Source organism: Rattus norvegicus, chromosome 15 (genome assembly GCF_021556685.1).
Source record: "Rattus norvegicus strain SHRSP/BbbUtx chromosome 15, alternate assembly SHRSP_T2T, whole genome shotgun sequence".
NCBI lineage: Eukaryota > Metazoa > Chordata > Mammalia > Rodentia > Muridae > Rattus > Rattus norvegicus.
In genome coordinates, this window is record NC_141548.1 from 21,409,290 (window position 1) to 21,427,581 (window position 18,292).

At 43.7% G+C, this 18,292-nt stretch overlaps 1 protein-coding gene across 2 annotated transcripts in view; it reads left to right on the plus strand.

The window, feature by feature from the left end:
- Positions 1-18,292, plus strand: part of LOC102554774 (disks large homolog 5-like) — a 30,366-nt gene that overhangs the window by 10,502 nt on the left and 1,572 nt on the right. For both annotated transcript variants that reach the window (XM_087584780.1, XM_087584782.1), the window contains 2 exons: positions 16,485-16,616; positions 17,074-17,250. In XM_087584780.1, the coding sequence (XP_087440906.1) occupies positions 16,485-16,616; positions 17,074-17,250 (309 nt within the window). The remainder of the gene's footprint in view (positions 1-16,484; positions 16,617-17,073; positions 17,251-18,292) is intronic.

The following is an 18,292-nucleotide window of genomic DNA, read 5'->3' on the forward strand; positions in this document are numbered from 1 at the left end:
TTTCTCCAGAAGCTGTTTCCCTAGCCATAGCATATCTTGGATCTTAGTGACCCAATCCACCTTGCAGAATGAGAAACATGTCAGCTGTCCAACTCTTAGACGTGTTAGAGGTGCTGCTGTCTAATTAAGCTATAAAGAAAGTTACTTTCTCGTGAGAAAATGACCATGAAGTCCACGTCCTCAGGTTTGCAGCTTCCTTGGCAGACAGAGCACCAGGATCCTCTGCTTGAGGACGTTCACCTCCTCTGTATCTCAGTGTGGTGAGAGTGAGCGAACCATCCTAGGGTGCCCTGCCTCTGGAAAACTAGGAACAGTTGCCTCACGGCATTTCTCTACAGTACAGTAAAATAGTGTCACCCCTAATCCCTAGAGAATGGCTAAGCAGACAGAGGGACCTGTGGCCCTCAATAGCCGGAGAAATGCTGCCCTCTGTGGATTGGCTGCCTAATTTTGGGCTATCACAGGCAAGGGAAAAGTCTCAATATTTGCACCAGATCCAGCCTTTTCCAATAGTTTGGCCCTAATTCATTTAAGAACACAATAATTTTAGTATTAGTAATTTATTCCACATTTCATCTACCTAATCCAGACTGTACCTAAATCGGGGAAAATGAAAGGAAGTAAATTCTTAGTCATCTCAGATGTAAGAATCAGGGACTTAGAGAATTATACAACCTTTGTTGTGTGACTAAACCTTCAAGAAGTTCCTCTTAAGCCTTGAGTGTGACCAAGGAAGACTAAGCCAGAAAGCAACATTCTGGTTCACTTTTATACCAGACTCAGGGACAATCATACACAACACACAGTCAGTCAGACATTTTATGGCCTCTCCTGCTCACATGGGAAGCCATGGAGCCAGAAACCCAGATGATAAACTTCAGTGCAAAAACAAGAAGCCAATTACAGTATCAACCACAATAAAGAACCCTGGTGTGGTGGCACACACCTTTGCTGGGGAGACAGAGACTCCATGTCCTCCCTAGCCAGCCAGCCCAGCTGACCTGTCCTATTCCGAGGCAATGAAAACTCCCGTTTTATAAAAATGGTGGACGGCACCTGAAGAGTAACAACCAAGGTTGTCCTCCGGCCCCCATACATGCAAGCTGGATTCTGGATGGTATTTTCTTCTCCTCTGGAAGACACAGGAAACTCTACCATTCAGCTCCTCCAAGGCTTCAGGCATCTGCATGGATGGCACAGCAAGAGGAGAGACAGTGTCAGTGCATCCACTGCTCCACCACAGTCTGCTTTCTCATTAGTAAACAAAAGGCCTCCCAGGAATTCTGAGGCCTGCAAAGAAGGAGGTAGAAACAGCTTTTGAATGACTCAAAAGCGTTTTTAAAAAATCTATTGAGTGGGTTCTCATTTGAAGTTCATAGTACACTCACTTCCTAGTTTGAAAATTGGTATTTGAGGAGCAAATTAAACATCGAAGCTTTTTAAAAATGTATCTTAAGGAAACCAAAAAGGTCCAAATGTTGACTGTTCTACTGTATAGAAGACTGTTAATTAAGAATATGGAAAGCAAGACAGAATCAGAAAAGCCCACATTCTGTAATTCCTATTAAATTCAGCAATTTAGTTACTATGTTGAATTCTAATTAAAATGTTTAGTTGTTGGGACATAAGAAAGTCACATAGGACCAAAAGTAACACTACAGAGATTGCTTTCTTGTGGTTGGTGGTGAGAGAGGGGCTAAGGGATCAGTGAAAGCTCAGACTGGACCAACAAGCTCATCAGGTAAAGGAGATTGCCACCAAGCCTGGTGACTTGAGTGTGATCCCTGGAATCAGGTCCAAAGAAGAGAATTCTTCCCAAAAGTTACACTTTACTACATAGTACACAGTGGTAATCATGTACACAATTGCACACACACACACACACACACACACACACACACACACACACACACAGAGAGAGAGAGAGAGAGAGAGAGAGAGAGAGAGAGAGAGAGAGAGAGAGAGAGAGAGGTGAATAAAAATAATATATTTTGTAAAGGTTCAAACGTCACAATGCCTAAGAATGAATCTTAGCATCCAGTCAGTGTTGCAGAACAGAAGAGAGAAGCAGGCCATTCAGCAGGAGCAGTAGGCCAAGTCTTCAGCAAGCAAGCAAGTTTCTAAGAAGGTGGGTCCTGAGTTAAAAACGATTGGGAACCAGGCTGTGTCCCAACAAATGGACCATCAAAGGATTTTTTGAGAACTCGATGCAGACATTTGCATTTGTACCAGAATTATTGTTAATGTTGGCATTCATTCTACACTCCACCCAGCAGTTACCTAGCAACAGCCAGGTAGGCCTGGCTTGCTATAAAAGAGACTCTTTAGCCTCTCATGTTCCCTGACTCTCTAACCCCTTTGCTTTCCCTGACCCCATCCCCCTTTTCTTCCCCTGCCCCATTGCTCTTCACATGCCTGATGCTCTAGAAAGCCAAAGAAGGCATCAGATCCTGTCAGTTGTGAGTTGACAGGTTCTTGCTAGAATTGAACTTGGATTCTCTGAAAAAAAGTCCAATGCTCTCAACCACTGAGTCTAGCTGCCTGGGTAAGCCAACCCCAAATAGGAGTTGAAGTGTCATTTCCACATCTAGATACCAGGATAAAGAGTCCCACCTCTAAATCCCATCTGTGAGTTCAGACCGTTCTAGGGGCATCTGAAAAGATCTTCCCAGTACAGGCCCAACACCTCTGAGACTTTCTCATGCTCTTCCCACCCCAGCTTTAGTCTCCTTGATGGTGGCCTGGGCCCTTGTAAATGAAAGAAGTAAAAAGTTTTGAGAAGCTGTGGCTTTTTGTTTAGCTTCTGGTTCTTGGTGGCTTTGAGGAAAAGCTGGATTATAGGAAAAAGATTTTGCACATGAATTTGGGATCCTAGAATTCACATCCAACAAACTGGGAGACTGGGCTCAGAGCTGGAGAGGGGAGACTCAGGTGGAACTTGAGAACTGTGCAAAGCTGCATCCCATTTCCCTTTGCAACTGCAAGAGCGGGAGAGACCCATTTCACAGTTGTGCTGTGTTGTGCTGTACTAGGCTTGGTAATGAGGAAGCACAGGGCCTCCCTTTGTAGCCTCAGACTCCAGCCTCTGCTGTCTCAGTTCCCCAAGCATCAGGAGGGCAGGTGTGGGCTGCCACAGCGCTAGCAGGAACAGGAAGATTTCTGTGTTCTGTTCTCTTCTTCATGGGCTGAGGCTGAGCCTGGAGTCTCCATGTCAGTAGCATCCTTCAAGGCTGTTCCTCTGCAGCTCTGAAACCTTTTGTTGTTTTTTTTTTCAATGTAAACCAAGTTTATTTTTCCTTTTAAATAGTGTTCATATAGCACTATAGCTAGGTAAACAATGTGAATTAGTATAAGTCATCTCAAAAGCCAGAGTTTTGTTTTCGTTGTTGTCATTTTTTAATGAGTCGTTAAAAAGATGCAGCCTATTCTAACAGGATAAATATTTTTAACCATTTCACTTTGAGTTAATGATGGCTCACAAATGAGCAACACTCCTCATTGAGGAAAATAAAGAGCTGTTGTCCACAAGGGACAGCTCACTCACCCAAACAAAAAGAGCTGTGTAAAAATCACTAACTGTTCCCATATTAAACCTTGACCCCTGGGGAGATGCCTGGGGAGGTTCACTGTCAGAATATTCAAGTCCTGGGGCTCCCTCTAGAGGAACGACTTGAAAACCTTCAAAACTTCATTTGGAAATAACAATTAAAATCTGATTTTAACTAAGCTATAAAATTTTAAAGCTGAGAGGTAACATTTGAACATTTTTAGTTGGAAACCTCTCCGGAAGGTGTCATGCTCTAAAGCACCCATGAAATGGGCACAGCCAGTGTCCTTGCTACTCTTCTAGTCCTTTCTGTACAGCAACACAGGGACAATCATCTCCAGTTTCTGAACTGCAGTCAGCTGTGAGCAATGCTCCAGTGTGGGACAGCTAGCTCTCCTCCAGTCCTTAGGGATAGCATTATTCACATTTGAATGCCTGCAGCATCGCTCACCTTTGGCCCTTCTTCCTCCCTCCTTCCTGTCCTTCTATTTGTCTTTGCTAGACAAGGTTCTGCCATTAGACTGTCACCCCACATCTGAGTTTTTCACAGGATTAAACCACCAAATCATATAAAGTGACATCCCCTGAGATAACAGCTTGTTTCCATGTTACTTCCTTGTGACTGTTCTCTTGAGAAAGGCTCTCAATGCACAGCCCAGACTTAACACAACCAAGAGACCCTCCTGCCTCTGCTCCCAGTCCACATCGCTTTCATCTGAAATGAGATTCAAAGCTCAAATTTCAACATATCTCCCTAGTACTGGGAACTTTCTCTCTTGAAGATGCTCTGATAATTTAGTGGGCCAGCATTGATTTGAATCAGTTTGACTTTGGGTTGGTAAAAATTTTCACTGACTTCATTTCTTCTTTTTGAGAGTCTCTGAGAACCTGGTTCTTATTTTGTTCTTCAGGGCCCAAGAGTCCAGAGATTAGAAATATTCCAAAGGTGAAGATTCTAGTAAGAAACTTTCCCCCGGGCTGGAGAGATGGCTCAGCAGTTAAGAGCACTGAATGCTCTTCCACAGGTCCTGAGTTCAATTCCCAGCAACCACATGGTGGCTCACAACCATCTGTAATGGGATCTGATACCCTCTTCTGGTGTGTCTGAATTTACAGTGTACTCATATACACTGTAAAAATATATAAAGATTTATGTATTTATAAAATAAATAAATATATCTTTAAAAAAAAAACCTTGTCCCATAAACTCAGGCTTAAAGGAAAGGCTAAGGAATTAGGAGTAAAGACAACGTATTTTTACACTCTGTTCATGGGCAGAATAAAATTCAGTAAGATAGACGGAAAGAAGACACTAAAGAAAACAGAGACCTGCCCATGAGACCTTACAGGTACCTGTTGGTTGGGGTTCTCTGTGAGCTTCTAGCACCAACATCATCTCACCTGGATGTTCTACTAACATCATGCCTGGTTGAGTTACAGTTGTTTAAGATCAGACATAGTACCAGTGTCGTAGTCAATGTTCTATTGCTATGAAGAGACACCATGACCATGACAACTCTTACAAAGGAAAACTTTAAATTGGGACTGGCTTAACATTTTCAGGGGTCCAGTCTTTTATTGTCATGGGGAGCGGGGGAGGGGGGCTTGCAGGAAGTCATGGTACTGGAGAGACAGCTGAGAATTCTACAGTCCAGTCAGCAGGCAGCAGAAAGGGAGCAAAGACATTGGGCCTAGCTTGTCATTGTCATTTTCTCTTTTTGATCAGCAAGAAACAAATAGATTTAGATCTGTGGAGTTTTCCTGTTTCAGGCAAATGTGGTGGTTAGGCCCTATAATTCTAACACCCTGGAGACAGAGGATCAGTCATGGTGAAGACCAACTTCAGCCCATAGTGAGACCCTGTCTGAAAACAAACACACACACACACACACACACACACACACACACACACACACACACACACGAAAACAAGAAAACAAGAGCCTGAGGAAATGGACCACACCTTGATTATATAACCTTCTGGATACCCTGAGGGATTACTGGGGTCAGGCTAGTTGCAAAATAAATATTAACAGTGAACAGCACTGATCAATCAATAGGCCTTGACTGAATATGAAGAGAAAGGGGGTGGAGCATAAGCATTCATTGCTCTCTGTGTTCTCAGGGTGAACTGTGACCTCCAATTGCTTGCGAACATACACCCCTTCATTAAGTTGATTCTCAGGCATGTGTTTTAGGAATGGGGAAGGAATTCATGTGGTAGGACATGTACAAATCAGCGTGAAAAGGCAAGCATGTTAAAAGTAGGAAAAGGATCCAGAGGAAGCTTCTTAAACAAAAAAATCTCCAAATTGCAGTCCTTAAGTATACTGTATGTACAACACCAACATTCACAAGTAAAACACATCCATATTTCAAGGAGAGACATTCTAGTCATGTTGGCACATGTGTGTAATCCCAGCACTTGTGAAGATGAGGCAGGAGGATCTCTGTGAGTTTGGGTCAGCCAGGACTACATAGTCAGTTCAAAGCCAGCTTAGAGTTTGTCTAAAAAGAAATTTTTTTCAGTGAGATAACAAGTCCAGAATAGATAAACAGAAACGTCCAACAATAGAAGTGTTACTGAGGACACAGACTGATAGGAAGCACCCAAAATCCTGGGATGTGGTGTAAGTTGGAAACATTTTTATGCCAATAAAACTAGGTGTGCCCATCCCCTGTGATCCTGAAGTCACAGGCCTGTGTACACTGCATTAGAGGATCTGCCTTCTCAGACCCAAAACCTGCATTTCAAGATGCAGGAAGCAGAGCCACACTGGCTGCAGGGTGAGTCCGCAGGGTGAGTCCGCAGCCATAAGTGTTGTGGATACCCCTCAGTCCTGCAATTCTTGAGGGAATCAGCTATTAATGGTCCAGATTTGGCTCCTTAACCCTTAGTTAAGTTGTTAGTGCGAGCAGGCTACGTAGTCTCTGGGGCCTGGAAAACATTTGACTTTCATTTTTCGAATTAATCTGCTGTGCATGGCTAAAACATCTTCACCCAGGAACTACTAGCCGGTATCTTGGTGACATTAAACATGTACCCTTTCCCTGGAGATTCCCCGGTGTGACCTTAGATTGGTCCCATTTCTAGCTGATAGAATTGGAGGTAGAGCTTAGATTGGCTATGAGCTCCCTGCTTCTGATGTTTTGGATTATCAGGGTTTAATGAGTTTCCTACAAAAAAGACAACATAAGAAAACTTCAGTTTATTGAGGTTGGAAGCCCACTGTGGCTGGCATCATTGCCATGGCATCATTCTGTGAATGGCATATAAAACTGGGCTCTAGCATTCATGTGGTAATTTGTGCTAAACCAAGTTTGCTGAGTGATCAAGACAAGAGAGATGAAGAAGTAGAAAATATTTGGTAACTTAACATACAATTTTATAGTTTTAAGCTTGGAAAGTTGTTATAATCATACCAATACTATTTTAAAATGTTTTATGTGTTCAAATATGTATGGATTAATTAAATGATTAGTGAAACATAAATCTAAAGAAAATAAGAAGACTCAATATAAGAACTGTCTGTTTTGTCTTTAGTGGTTTAGAGACTCTGGGGGTGACCTACATTCTGTAGCCCCGTTTAGCTGGGTGTGGTGACAGTGGGTGCTGAGGACCACAATGTATGGGCTTTCACTGTTGGTTCCAAGCTCTGTGTCAGGATCCTCTCAGTCCACATAAGGTTTCCAGTCTGGAACATTTGGTCAAGCTCAGACATGAGCAAGGGTTCAGCCTTGTGAATAGTCCTCTGGGTCTGTTGCAGTGTCTCCAAGAATGTGATGGGGGAACGGCTAGTAACGTTTACCTAGTAAACATCTCAATATGGGGAGCATCTGACCCTTAGGAGGTTAGCCTAATTTTCATTGGTCTCATGGACACATTCATTTTACCGTTCCTGAGTTTTGCAGCTTCTAGGCACAATGTAATTTTAGATAAACATTTAGGGCCTTTGCCAGATTTAGGGAAAACTTTGGTCATGAAGGTGAGGGCATTGTCAAATCTCAGAGGTAGAGGCAACCCATATACAGAATTTTTTGTCTTCTGAGTATGTGTCTCTTGTTCAATAAGAACTGCCATCTATTTGTCTCCTGTTTCTTTTTGTCACTTGGTTTCCTCCTGTCTTCTTTCTGTCAAGGTGAGGAGTCCCTTCTCTCTAAAAAGGGCCCATGGACACTGGCATTGGCAAATGCATGTCAACTGTTTGCAATATGCATGTCTTTGCCCTTCTCCCAGCAAAATGAATGGGATGAAGCCAGAAGGTCAGCCCTTTGTGCTGAAGTCCATTGGCTGAGGGACTGGGCCTGTACCACACTGCAACCTAGTGTACCTGATTCCATGTTGAAGAAAACTGCTCCATATAAACCTCTCCATGTGTGATATTGGACCGCATCAGTCACTTTTAGGAAGGGCAGAGTGCAGTGCAGTGGAGCCCAGAGTGGAAGCCAGAGGCCCCAGCCAGCCCCAGAGCAGAGCAGAATGCAGTAGCCACAACTGCAGAGGTAGCAGCAATCAGACCTGGGTTCCTGCTTAAGACGGGAGATGAAACTGCTCACATCCACCTTCTACCACAGCTGTGGGTGTTTCTGTATTGTCAGACCCTGCCTGCAGGATCTGAGCTTTGAGCTCCTGTTGATCAGAACTGGAGGGGCCAGAGCCAGAGCAGTTCCTGGAGTTCATTTCCCCTCATGAGGGTTGTTATTGGGCCTCTCCACATCCACGGCTATGTCCCTCCTCTGTTTGGTGGAGTCTGATGACCTGACTTGGCTGCTGTCTTGGAGTGGCTCTATTGGGTTATCATGTGGTAATGGGCTGGCTGGGCTGACGGCTGTCGCTGTTTTTAAGTCAGATATGGGTCTGGCCCAGAAGAGGTGCCTCATAATGGGTTATTTCAATGTCATGCATCCACTTCCTGCGGTTCCCCTCAGGAGGATGATGAAGGTGTAAGTTAATAACAGTTCCTGGCACAAAGTCAATGTATTTATTAGTGTGGTTGTAGCCACAACTGCTCACAAAAAAGCAGGCCAAACAGGATCAAGTCTTTTGGATAGAGAGGCTATCACTAGCCTCCTCCAGGATCACAGTGCCTGAGACATCCATCACAGCCATCCTACTCCATAAAACCCCTTCTGGGCCTGTGTCCATCACCCACAATACTACTCAGGAGCTCCTGCTGCTAGCATCATCATAGCAACAGTAGCACCGGCTTGCAGCCACAGTTGCTGCCAGAAGAGGGCTACAGCATGGATGGGCCAGCATGATCTATGAGCCTATGGGAAGTTGTGAATCATCCCAGGGGCAGCAGTAGCTGTTGTCCTAGGAGGGCTCACTTCCCTTCTTTTTTAGATCTTTGTCTCCAATCCATAGAAGTGACAGAAATATACAGAGAGATAGATACATAGAGAAAATTATTACGGTCTCATTCATACATTCATGCACCTGAAGAGACCATATGGATCCCAGTCATAGATCCTCACCACCTGCATCTCATTGGCCTCCTAAACAGAAGGTGCCTTAACCAGACTTAACTCTAGAGGTGACAAACCAGACAACGTTCAGTTTTGATCCTTTTTTGGACTGGAGGTGTCAGATTCTTTTAAAGCATTGGCCATCAAAGAGATTTCATGAGGAACATCTCAGGTTGTATAACTCTTGGAGTTCTTTCTTTCTAGCTCCAGAGGACTCCAAGACAACCAGTGTTTCAGGGTCTGGACCAGAGATGGCAGTGTGTTACTGGGAGTGGATTTTGAGGTTGCAAAGGCCCCCACCATTCCCAGTTAGCATTTGTTTCTTCTACTTCTTCATCAACACTGGAAGTCTCAGCTGTTCATGCCACATTTTCTTGCTCTAAAACTCTGAAATTGCAAGTCCCCAATTAAATATGTTGTTCTATATGTCACCTGCGTCACCTGTTTAGTCCTTCTCAGTTTTAGCATTCTGGTAATAGAAATAAGAACAAAAACCAAGCTTTCTGATTTTGTAGATTCTTTTCCAGGGCATGGTAAGACCTAGCTACCTTCATTGCGATGATTTTCAAGACTATAGTGATTTCTAAATCTTGCTTTTCTCAAGACTGGATTGGTCACATTGTCAATAACAGATGGGGCCCGCTGATTCTTTTTACTAAGTCAGGTAATTGTGAAGGGCAGGAAAAGGAAGCCCCAAACACCCAACTGCAATTTGCTGTGAACTTAGCTTTGCTGCACCTGGAGGCCATTCTGGGAAGAGAAAGCATCCATTCCAGGAAGTCCAATGAGAGGAGGTGATTGGCTTCATCCAGAGAATAGGTTGAGTAGAGTTAAAATTTGCATTTCTGATAATTCCCAGGTAATGAAGCTACTGGTGCTTGTCCAGGTCACAGTTTCAGAAGTGTTGGTCTAGCATGCCTGACTGGTAAGTGAGGAGGTTATTCAGGTTTTGATATTTATGGAATTTCTACTTTCCTGAACTTCTAGCAGTACATGGCAAGTAGACTTGAGTCTAAATGAAGATCTTGTCCTCATAGTTTGCATGGTGGTTAGTGTTTGTTGATCGTCAACTTGACAGCACCTGGAATCTCCCTGGAGACACAGCTCTAGGCACCCAAGTGGAAGATCATTTGATTATTAGCTCTATTATATAAGGCATTACTAGATGTAGGTTAGCCTCGGGACATGCTGTGCAGAACTATTCTGATTAGACTAATTGAAGTGGGAAGACCCACCCTCTGTGGTTGACTGGGACAGTGGACTGGATAAGAGGGATGAAGTGATCTGAATACCAGCATCTTCCTCTGCTCTCTGCCTGCAGTCAGTACAACAGCTCTCAAGCTCCTGCTGTCTTGACTTTCCACTGTGGTGCATCTTGCAACTATAAAACAAAGTAAACTTCTCTCCCTTAACTGTTGCTTTTGTGCACATATTTAATCCCAGCAACAGAGAAGTGACAAAGCCAATCAACTTTCACTTAAGCTCCTGAATATCCACAGAAATCTCAGCCAGGAGTCATAACCTATTGTCCAGAAAAACTGGAAATTTAGGGGGAAGAGACACTCTTTCACAGTGGTTCTCTTTCACCAGCATTTTATGGGAGCACAGACACTCAGAGACAAAAAGTGGTCAACTGCAATGGAACTTAAAAGACACAGACTCCAATGACATGGTGGATCCCATGAGTCACATGGTAGATCCCATGAGTCACACGGTGGTTCCCATGAGTCAGATGGTAGATCCCATTAGCTCTGCTTCCTAAGCTATTGTGTACTCAACTCCTTTTCCCCTGTTACCTGAATCCAGCTCCATCTTGCCTGAATCTTTCTGCCATGTGTCATGGTATTACCACTTTGATTTCCCATGATTCTGTGCTCTTCCCTTTGTATTCTGATGGCTATGGTGCTTGTTTAAAAACCACCATGCTGTGATGGATTTACTCCTGGTGCTATCCTATAGCCACATAGTTGAATTCAATCAAATACCCTTTGTGGTTTGAATTCTGCTGAGTCTAACACTAGTTTTTGTTTACATTTAGAGGACAAAGCCTTTGACTCCTTTTTATCTTTGAGGGGAGTCTTTCAACTAAGCTTCTCTGCCCCTGCACATAGAGTCTCTATGTCCCCTTTCAAGTACATAAATCATAAAATACCCCTCCCTCCGATTCTGTTGGTTTCAAGGCATGAAAACCAGGGCCAGGCTGTTTACAGATTCATTACTTCCTTACCTTGTCCAGTACAAAGACTGCAGCACTGTATCAGGTGTGACACATGCTCTCATGCACCCTGTTGCCCCTGCCCTCCCTGGTCAGAGTCCACATCCTAGGGTGAGCCCCCAACTCCATCTATCAAACCGCCCCCATTTAAAAGCCCCCAGTTATAAAAAGGCAGGGCCTGCCAGTACTCTAGCTCCTACTGCTGACCCACCCATTACTCCCCAGTGTGAAAACTGCCACTCTTGCAGCGCCTTCTTTGTGAGGTTTGGGTCATGAATCCACACTTGGGACAAGATGAAGCTCCTAAGCCTGCTGTCCTCATTCATGTCTGCCTGCCTCTGCACATTCTGATGCCTCAGACCCAACGCTCACCCTGGTTACCTTTTCCTCCTATTTTCTCAGTTTAGTTCTAGACACTTTTTCAAATGAACTTTCATGTAAAAGGAATACTTATTCTCTCAAATCTTGGAAAACATAAAGAATTATGGACAAGAGCAACTGTGATTCATGCTTTTGATTTATTTTTGCAAGACATTATCTTTGTAGACATATTTATTATTCCCATCTGTAAGTAGTTTCTTTATAAATGTGTGTTTGAATTTGTTTGTTTAGTCCTTATCCTGGTAGTATCTTTCATTTCTTTCTTTTCTTCTACTTAACATAGGGCTACAATTTTTTAAAATGTAATTTTGACAACATCTCTAGTTCTTCTTTTGGGATGGAATTTCAGGTTGGAAATGCTGGCACCCTAGGACTTTTTAGGCTCTTAGTGTATCTGTAGCAAGGCTGCTATCTAGGAAGGATGTAGAAATTGACAAACATCCCAGAGGATCGTGAATATTTACATCTCAATAACCTCCCTGTAAGTCACAGAGTTTTGCTTGGCCGTCCATCATTTAATTCAGCATCTGTATTTCTGTGATTAGGCTGCATGGTTTTCTACATTTCTCAAGGATATGTGTTCCTTCTTCTGTGCACTGTCTTTGAACGTGCTGTCAGTTTTCAGTTGTCCTGTGCACCCCCTTTCAGTGCTTTAAGGAAACACCTGCTCTCTGAGAAGTTCTTCAGACAGGTTTGCTCTGCTGGGGACATCTTAGCACTGCAGGAGCCCATGGCTACTGAGAATCCCATTTGCATTACAACCATTGAGTCTTGTCTCCCTCTAGTGGACAAGGAGCAAAGTGCACCCAGCCAACTGCTGTGCATGAGGTCTTTGCCAGGATTTTAATACTTTACTGATCAACCAGTGAGGATCCCTGCCCAGTGGACTGTAACTTGACATGGCTATCGTCAGAGCAGTTTATCAGCATTTCATGTAAAACAAACAGGAAGTCTAAGCTCTTGGATAAGCCTAGGAAATTTTGTTTAGGTAATATTAAGACCTACTTTGGAAAATCCACACTTGCATAGCTAGAGATTGAAATATTGATGGCAATTATTTGCTCATAGAAACAATATCAGATGCTTTTCTTTTACATAAAAAACATCATTCTTTGAAAACCTTATAAAATTACATTTGTGGATTCATCTGGTGCTTTATTAAATTCTCTAGCAAATACCATAGCACACCTTCTGACAGTAGGACACAAAAGGTACACCTACTCAGACAAGAAGAAAGATTCTTCTTTACATTAAACATAGAAACACAGGTTAAACCAAAACCAAGAACTTTTTTCAACTGTGTCATACTCTCAATTTATTTTTCCTTCATTCCTAGTTTGGCTTTTTGAGTTTTGCCATATTTACGTACATACATACATACATGCATGCATACATACATACATACATACATACATACATACATACATACATACATACATACGTTAAGTTAATACTATCTGTGAGGCTTCAGGCAAACCAGAGTCAGTGTCATCCAGGGAGGGCTTGTAGCCACAAGGGGATTACTACTGGCCATTCACCTCCTCCCACATGAGGTTGGTCCTCTTTTTGGGATGGATGCCCTTAAAGCTCAACAACTGCTACCAGCAAGTGAGAGCCCTTGGCCAGGCAGTGGCTTCCTGCGGGGAAGGCCTGTGTCAGGCTCCTGCAAGCACACTACCACCGCCTCCTCCATGCCTTGGTCAGCAGCTTCCACAGCTGGTTGATGAGATGTTCTGGGTTTTCCCACTCCAGGGCACGCAGCTCGGCCTCCAGCAACGCCCTGGCCTGGCACAGCACCATCGAGAGGTTGCTGTCAGAAGCCAGCAGGTTGCCCAGGTCGAACTCCAGTTCTAGCTCCCTGTGCACCATGATGTGCTACAGCTTCTCTGCTTCCTCTTGCTCTTCCTTGGCCAGCAGCACCTCTGCATTCTGCCCCTCCATGGCTCTCACTTGCCTCACTTTTGGGGATTTTAATTTTTAAGAATGGACAGAAAGTTTACAATTTGATGTTTGCCCTATACCTGAGCACCTATGTTCCCCGAAAAGGGAGTTTTCGTTGCACAAAATGGGATTGTAAGACAGAGATTTCAGGAAAAAACATGGGTGAATATATTGAAACCATGCCCCCTCCCAAGGCGCACCCATGAAACAACATACTCCAACTTGCATACATTTAAAGGTGTAGGAAAAAATATTGGCCTCCTGGGAACAGTAAAAACTCTGGGAATTGGACTATATGTCACATGCCTGGATCCTGGGTTTATACATTTCAGGGAGAAGAATCTCCCTCACCAAGGGTCTTTAGATTTTCTGCTGTTAACAAAGATGTTCTATCCATATCAAGGCTTCAACCAACTCTCCCTCTCCTCAGCAACTGAGTTGTAATGAAGTAGTGAGAACTCTGAAGTTGTGGAAGGAGAGTGTGCGAATGGGTGTTCCCTGACTCAAAAGTGAGTCTCTGGAAAAGCCACTGCAGAACCTGGTCAGTCTGGGTAGAGGTAGTTAGAAAGTAAGCTATGGCATTTCCCAGTAACATCACCGGTAGTGTCTTCCCTGGAAATTCTCTTGTATCCAGGAAACACTAGAATGTTCTGTGATGTCAGCAGTGTTGTGGTGACACCAACTGCCTGAGCCATTTCCCTTCATTTCCTAATGGGTTCCCGAGGAGGCATGTTCTCCAGGATCCTCAGTCTCTTTCAGAGGGACAATCATATCCATGCAGAGACCAGACCAAGGCAGAGGGAGGCCAGCCTTCTATCACGTTGGAGAACAAGACGAATGGAAAGGTCCTGGAGGAGGTCAAGTGAGTACTGGGCAGGGCAAGGGGAGCTTCCTGGAGGAGGTTGGCTTGAGCTGGTCCTTCCAGGAGTAGGACGTATGATTTAGAGCCTCAGTCTTCCTAAATGGCTGACCCAGACTCAACAATTTCTGATCATTAGTTTGACAGAGAACGAAGAAATGTTATATGTCAAGGGGCTTTCCTTGGATATCTTTAATATCATGTGTCAAAGAATACCAGGATGAGCCTGTATAAGAATAACAAAGTGTCTCTCTCAGGATAGGCTGTGGAAGCACTTCCTCTCAGCTGTGTCCTGTAGACTACGTGGGTCATTGATGCCAAGAGGGATACTCTCCTGGTCATATATCAAGATCTCAGTTACTTTGTACTTAAACACACATGACTAGGGATTCAAGATGTTAAGCAGTTTGGACTCACGGACTTACCTGGCTCACATCAGACATTAGCTGAGAAGGTCCTCCAATTCTTCTTGTTTAGGCCAGCTTTAGAATTTCAGTGGCAGAAGAATGGCTTTAGGAGGTGTGGTCTATATCTATGATGGCATATGTCATCATATGGCTATGATGGTGGGGAACAGGGACCTAGCTGAGTTCAGCTTAAAGATAACTTTCTTGTTCTGTCAGGGATTCACTGTATCTGTAGAACTGTTCATCCTCAGACTTCTGTTTTAGAGTAAGCATAGTTTTTCTTGACACTATGTCCACATATATGCCTGTTCACTGGTGTTTATCCACCTACAGAGTTTGATCAGAAGGCATCATCCCAAACCTCCAGGACACCTGTTGAAGAGGAGAGAATGAAGCGTTTGGAGAACCTCAAAACTGATCTCCACAAGATGCAGAAGGAGAGAGATGAACTCAGGAGAATCCTGGCTGATTACCCAGGAAAGAATTTAAATGACAGGTAGTCACAATGCAAGTTCTGTTAAATCCACATTTCCTCACATCACAGTAGGCTACAACTCCAGGGTGGGCTCATGGTCAAAATCACTTTCCTGATTGCATCAGAATGTGGAGATCAGATGGGAATGAGATGGTGGCACAGGCTGTTTTGATTCCTACAAACGTAAATCATAGCCTGTGGCCTGAATTACAGTCTGCGAATGAGGGTAGTAGTGTGTGAGCTCTCAGTGTGTGGTTTAAGTAGCCTGGACAGTTGTTGGGTTGTGGGAATTTCTAGGTGCTCTGATTATGACCAATCATTGTTGTAATTGACGTGGAGGTGCTTTGGGTTCAATAGGTCCTGTGAAGAGCTGGAGGGGCCTAATCCCTCTTGCTGCCTCACAGTGTGTGACTGGACTGACCACAGGGTATCATTGGTTTTCTCTGATTTTATTCATTGTATTTTCATATAATGCCACATCCTTGTATTTATTTGGCATTCTAATTGTATTTGAGAGACACAGAGAGAGAGAGAGACAGAGACAGAGAGAGAGAGACAGAGAGAGAGAAGAGAGTTTTATGTGAGTTTGTGTGTTTATGCATGTGTGAGAGTGTTTGTGTGTATCACTTAAGATCTGGGTATTCTATGTTCTGATTTGGCCTGAGAATTATCCTGTGTCAATTTCCATGGCATGATAATGATGCGGCTGAGAGGCTCACTGTGAGCAGTAGAACATTTCACATCTGCTCAGGTGGATGCACATGGGAATCTACTGCTGTGTGCTATAAATTCTTTTCCCTGTAAATACTGTTCATGTTCCTTTGGGTTTTCATGTAGCAATAGATTCTATGATTGAGAATTGTTACCTAAGAAGAGGAGAATAGTCTTCATGTGTAAAATTTGGAGCCTGGATCGTGGCACAGGGTCCGCGAATGTTCTTTTCAAGCTAGTCTATTTCTTCAAACCCCATCAGGGATCCCAAGGAAATCAACTCCCTCCTTTTGTTTGCTGGCACTGCTGTCTCTGTGTCCATAATAATAAACTTAATAAATATCAAATGGACCCAGTACCAACCAGCAAGGGCGTGGCATGTCCGAGGCTGGGGTAGTTCAGGATTCAGTCTGAATTCATGTAATTCTTGAATCCTTCATTCATAATGTTATTTGTCCTTGGACCATGCCCTACCACAGGAACAACTTTGAGTCCGAGATGCTCATGAGGCAGCACGAGGAAGTGATGACCGACATGAAGAAAATGAGCGAGCAGATCAATAGAGCTTTGGTCAAATGTAAAAACCTTACACTGGAAAATGACTGGTACTGGTGAGTAACTTACAAGGTTGTGACCCAGCACTAGGCACAGCATGTGTCAGCCCATTCTTATCTTTGAAGTAAAGTGAGGATCAGGCTTTATAGTGTTTGAAGCATACCAGGAAGCCTGTCTGTAAGGAAGGCTCTAGGACATACAGGACACAGAAAGATTGGCCTCCAAGGGACATTCTAATAAAATGGACATATAAGCCCACATAACAATTAAGTCCTCTTCTGGGAAAAACTTGAATCAATGGTGTCAGGTTTTTGAGAAGTGCCCTGAGTCTTCTGGAATGTTGCTCTTTTCTCCATTTGACCTGTCTCTAGGTTATCCTCCAGGGCTACTGTGGACGTGGACTATAATCTGGGGCTCTCTTCTGATCAGGACCCTAGAAGGAGTTATGGACTTGGAGAAGTGGGAGGAAGTTGGAGACTGGCTGGGATTCACCATTTTTTCTTTGTGTCTCAGCCACAGCTTCTATCCCCTCCTAACTGAGTTTTTTGAGCTGAAAAACAATGCCCAGAGAGCACGGAATGAGAACAGGGAGCTTCTATGGGATCAGATTGCACTGGAAGAGTCCATTAAGGAAACAACAAGGTTCTGTGGGGAAGCCAGTATGAAAATCCGTGTACCAAGCAGCCTAAGGTAGGATGAATGAAGCATCCAGGGCAGGTTTTCCTGATATCTAACCATCAACCAAGTCAAACCAATTTAACCTTCTCCAACTTATCCAGACACTCTCCTAGGACTCATCCAGTTGTTCATTTCTTTGACCATTTACAAAACTTTCTGTGATTCTAGCTTCATGCAAGAAACTGGAGGATTGACAACAATATCCTCCTGCTCAACTAGAAAATGCATTTCCTTAAGGGGATCTGTTGATCACACATTGCACACTTACATGCCATTATGCTAGAGGGATGCCATGTGGTAGCCGTCTTTGTAGTGCACAGAACTGATTACAGTTCAGTTCAATTGCTAAAAGAATGGCTCTCATTGTCAATCATGATGGGGCTTGTGGACTTTCTCTCCTTTTCCCCGTACATTGAAAATGGTCTCTTCTGCCTTTCCAAATGGTGGTTCATAGTGACAGAGCTTGAGAAGCAGTTTGTCAGTCCTGTTCTATGTCAGTGTTTTAGTGTTCTTTCCTGTGGCTTCTGTCCTGGAGCTGACTGGATGAACAGGGATGTAAGAAAGACTTCTCTCAGGGTGAGGGTTTGTGTGAGATATGTGAGGGTTAGAGGGAAATTTTTCTCCAACTCTCTCAACCTCATGTGCCCAAGAAGTGCATTCCCTGTACAGGTTTACTCTATAAGGGATGGATAGCAGTGTCTACGCTCTCACTTGACACATTTCCTTTGCCTAATCTGTATTCAACAACTGTGCTTCCAGAAGGATGGCCTCCTCATTCTTTTCTGCTTCTTACTTATGATTTCTGTTCTCTCTCTCTCTCTCTCTCTCTCTCTCTCTCTCTCTCTCTCTCTCTCTCTCTCCTTCTCTGCCTCTCTGACTCTGGGTGTGTGTGTGTGTGGTGTGTGTGTGTGTGTATGTGTTTTTTTGTGTGTTTGTGTCTGTGGGAACAGATGTGTTAGCATGTTTATGGCTATGGTGCATACTGTACATTGGGAGTTGCTTGTTTTAAGTGTTTGCGGTATGGGTGCTTATATATAGAAGTGTGTGTATATGT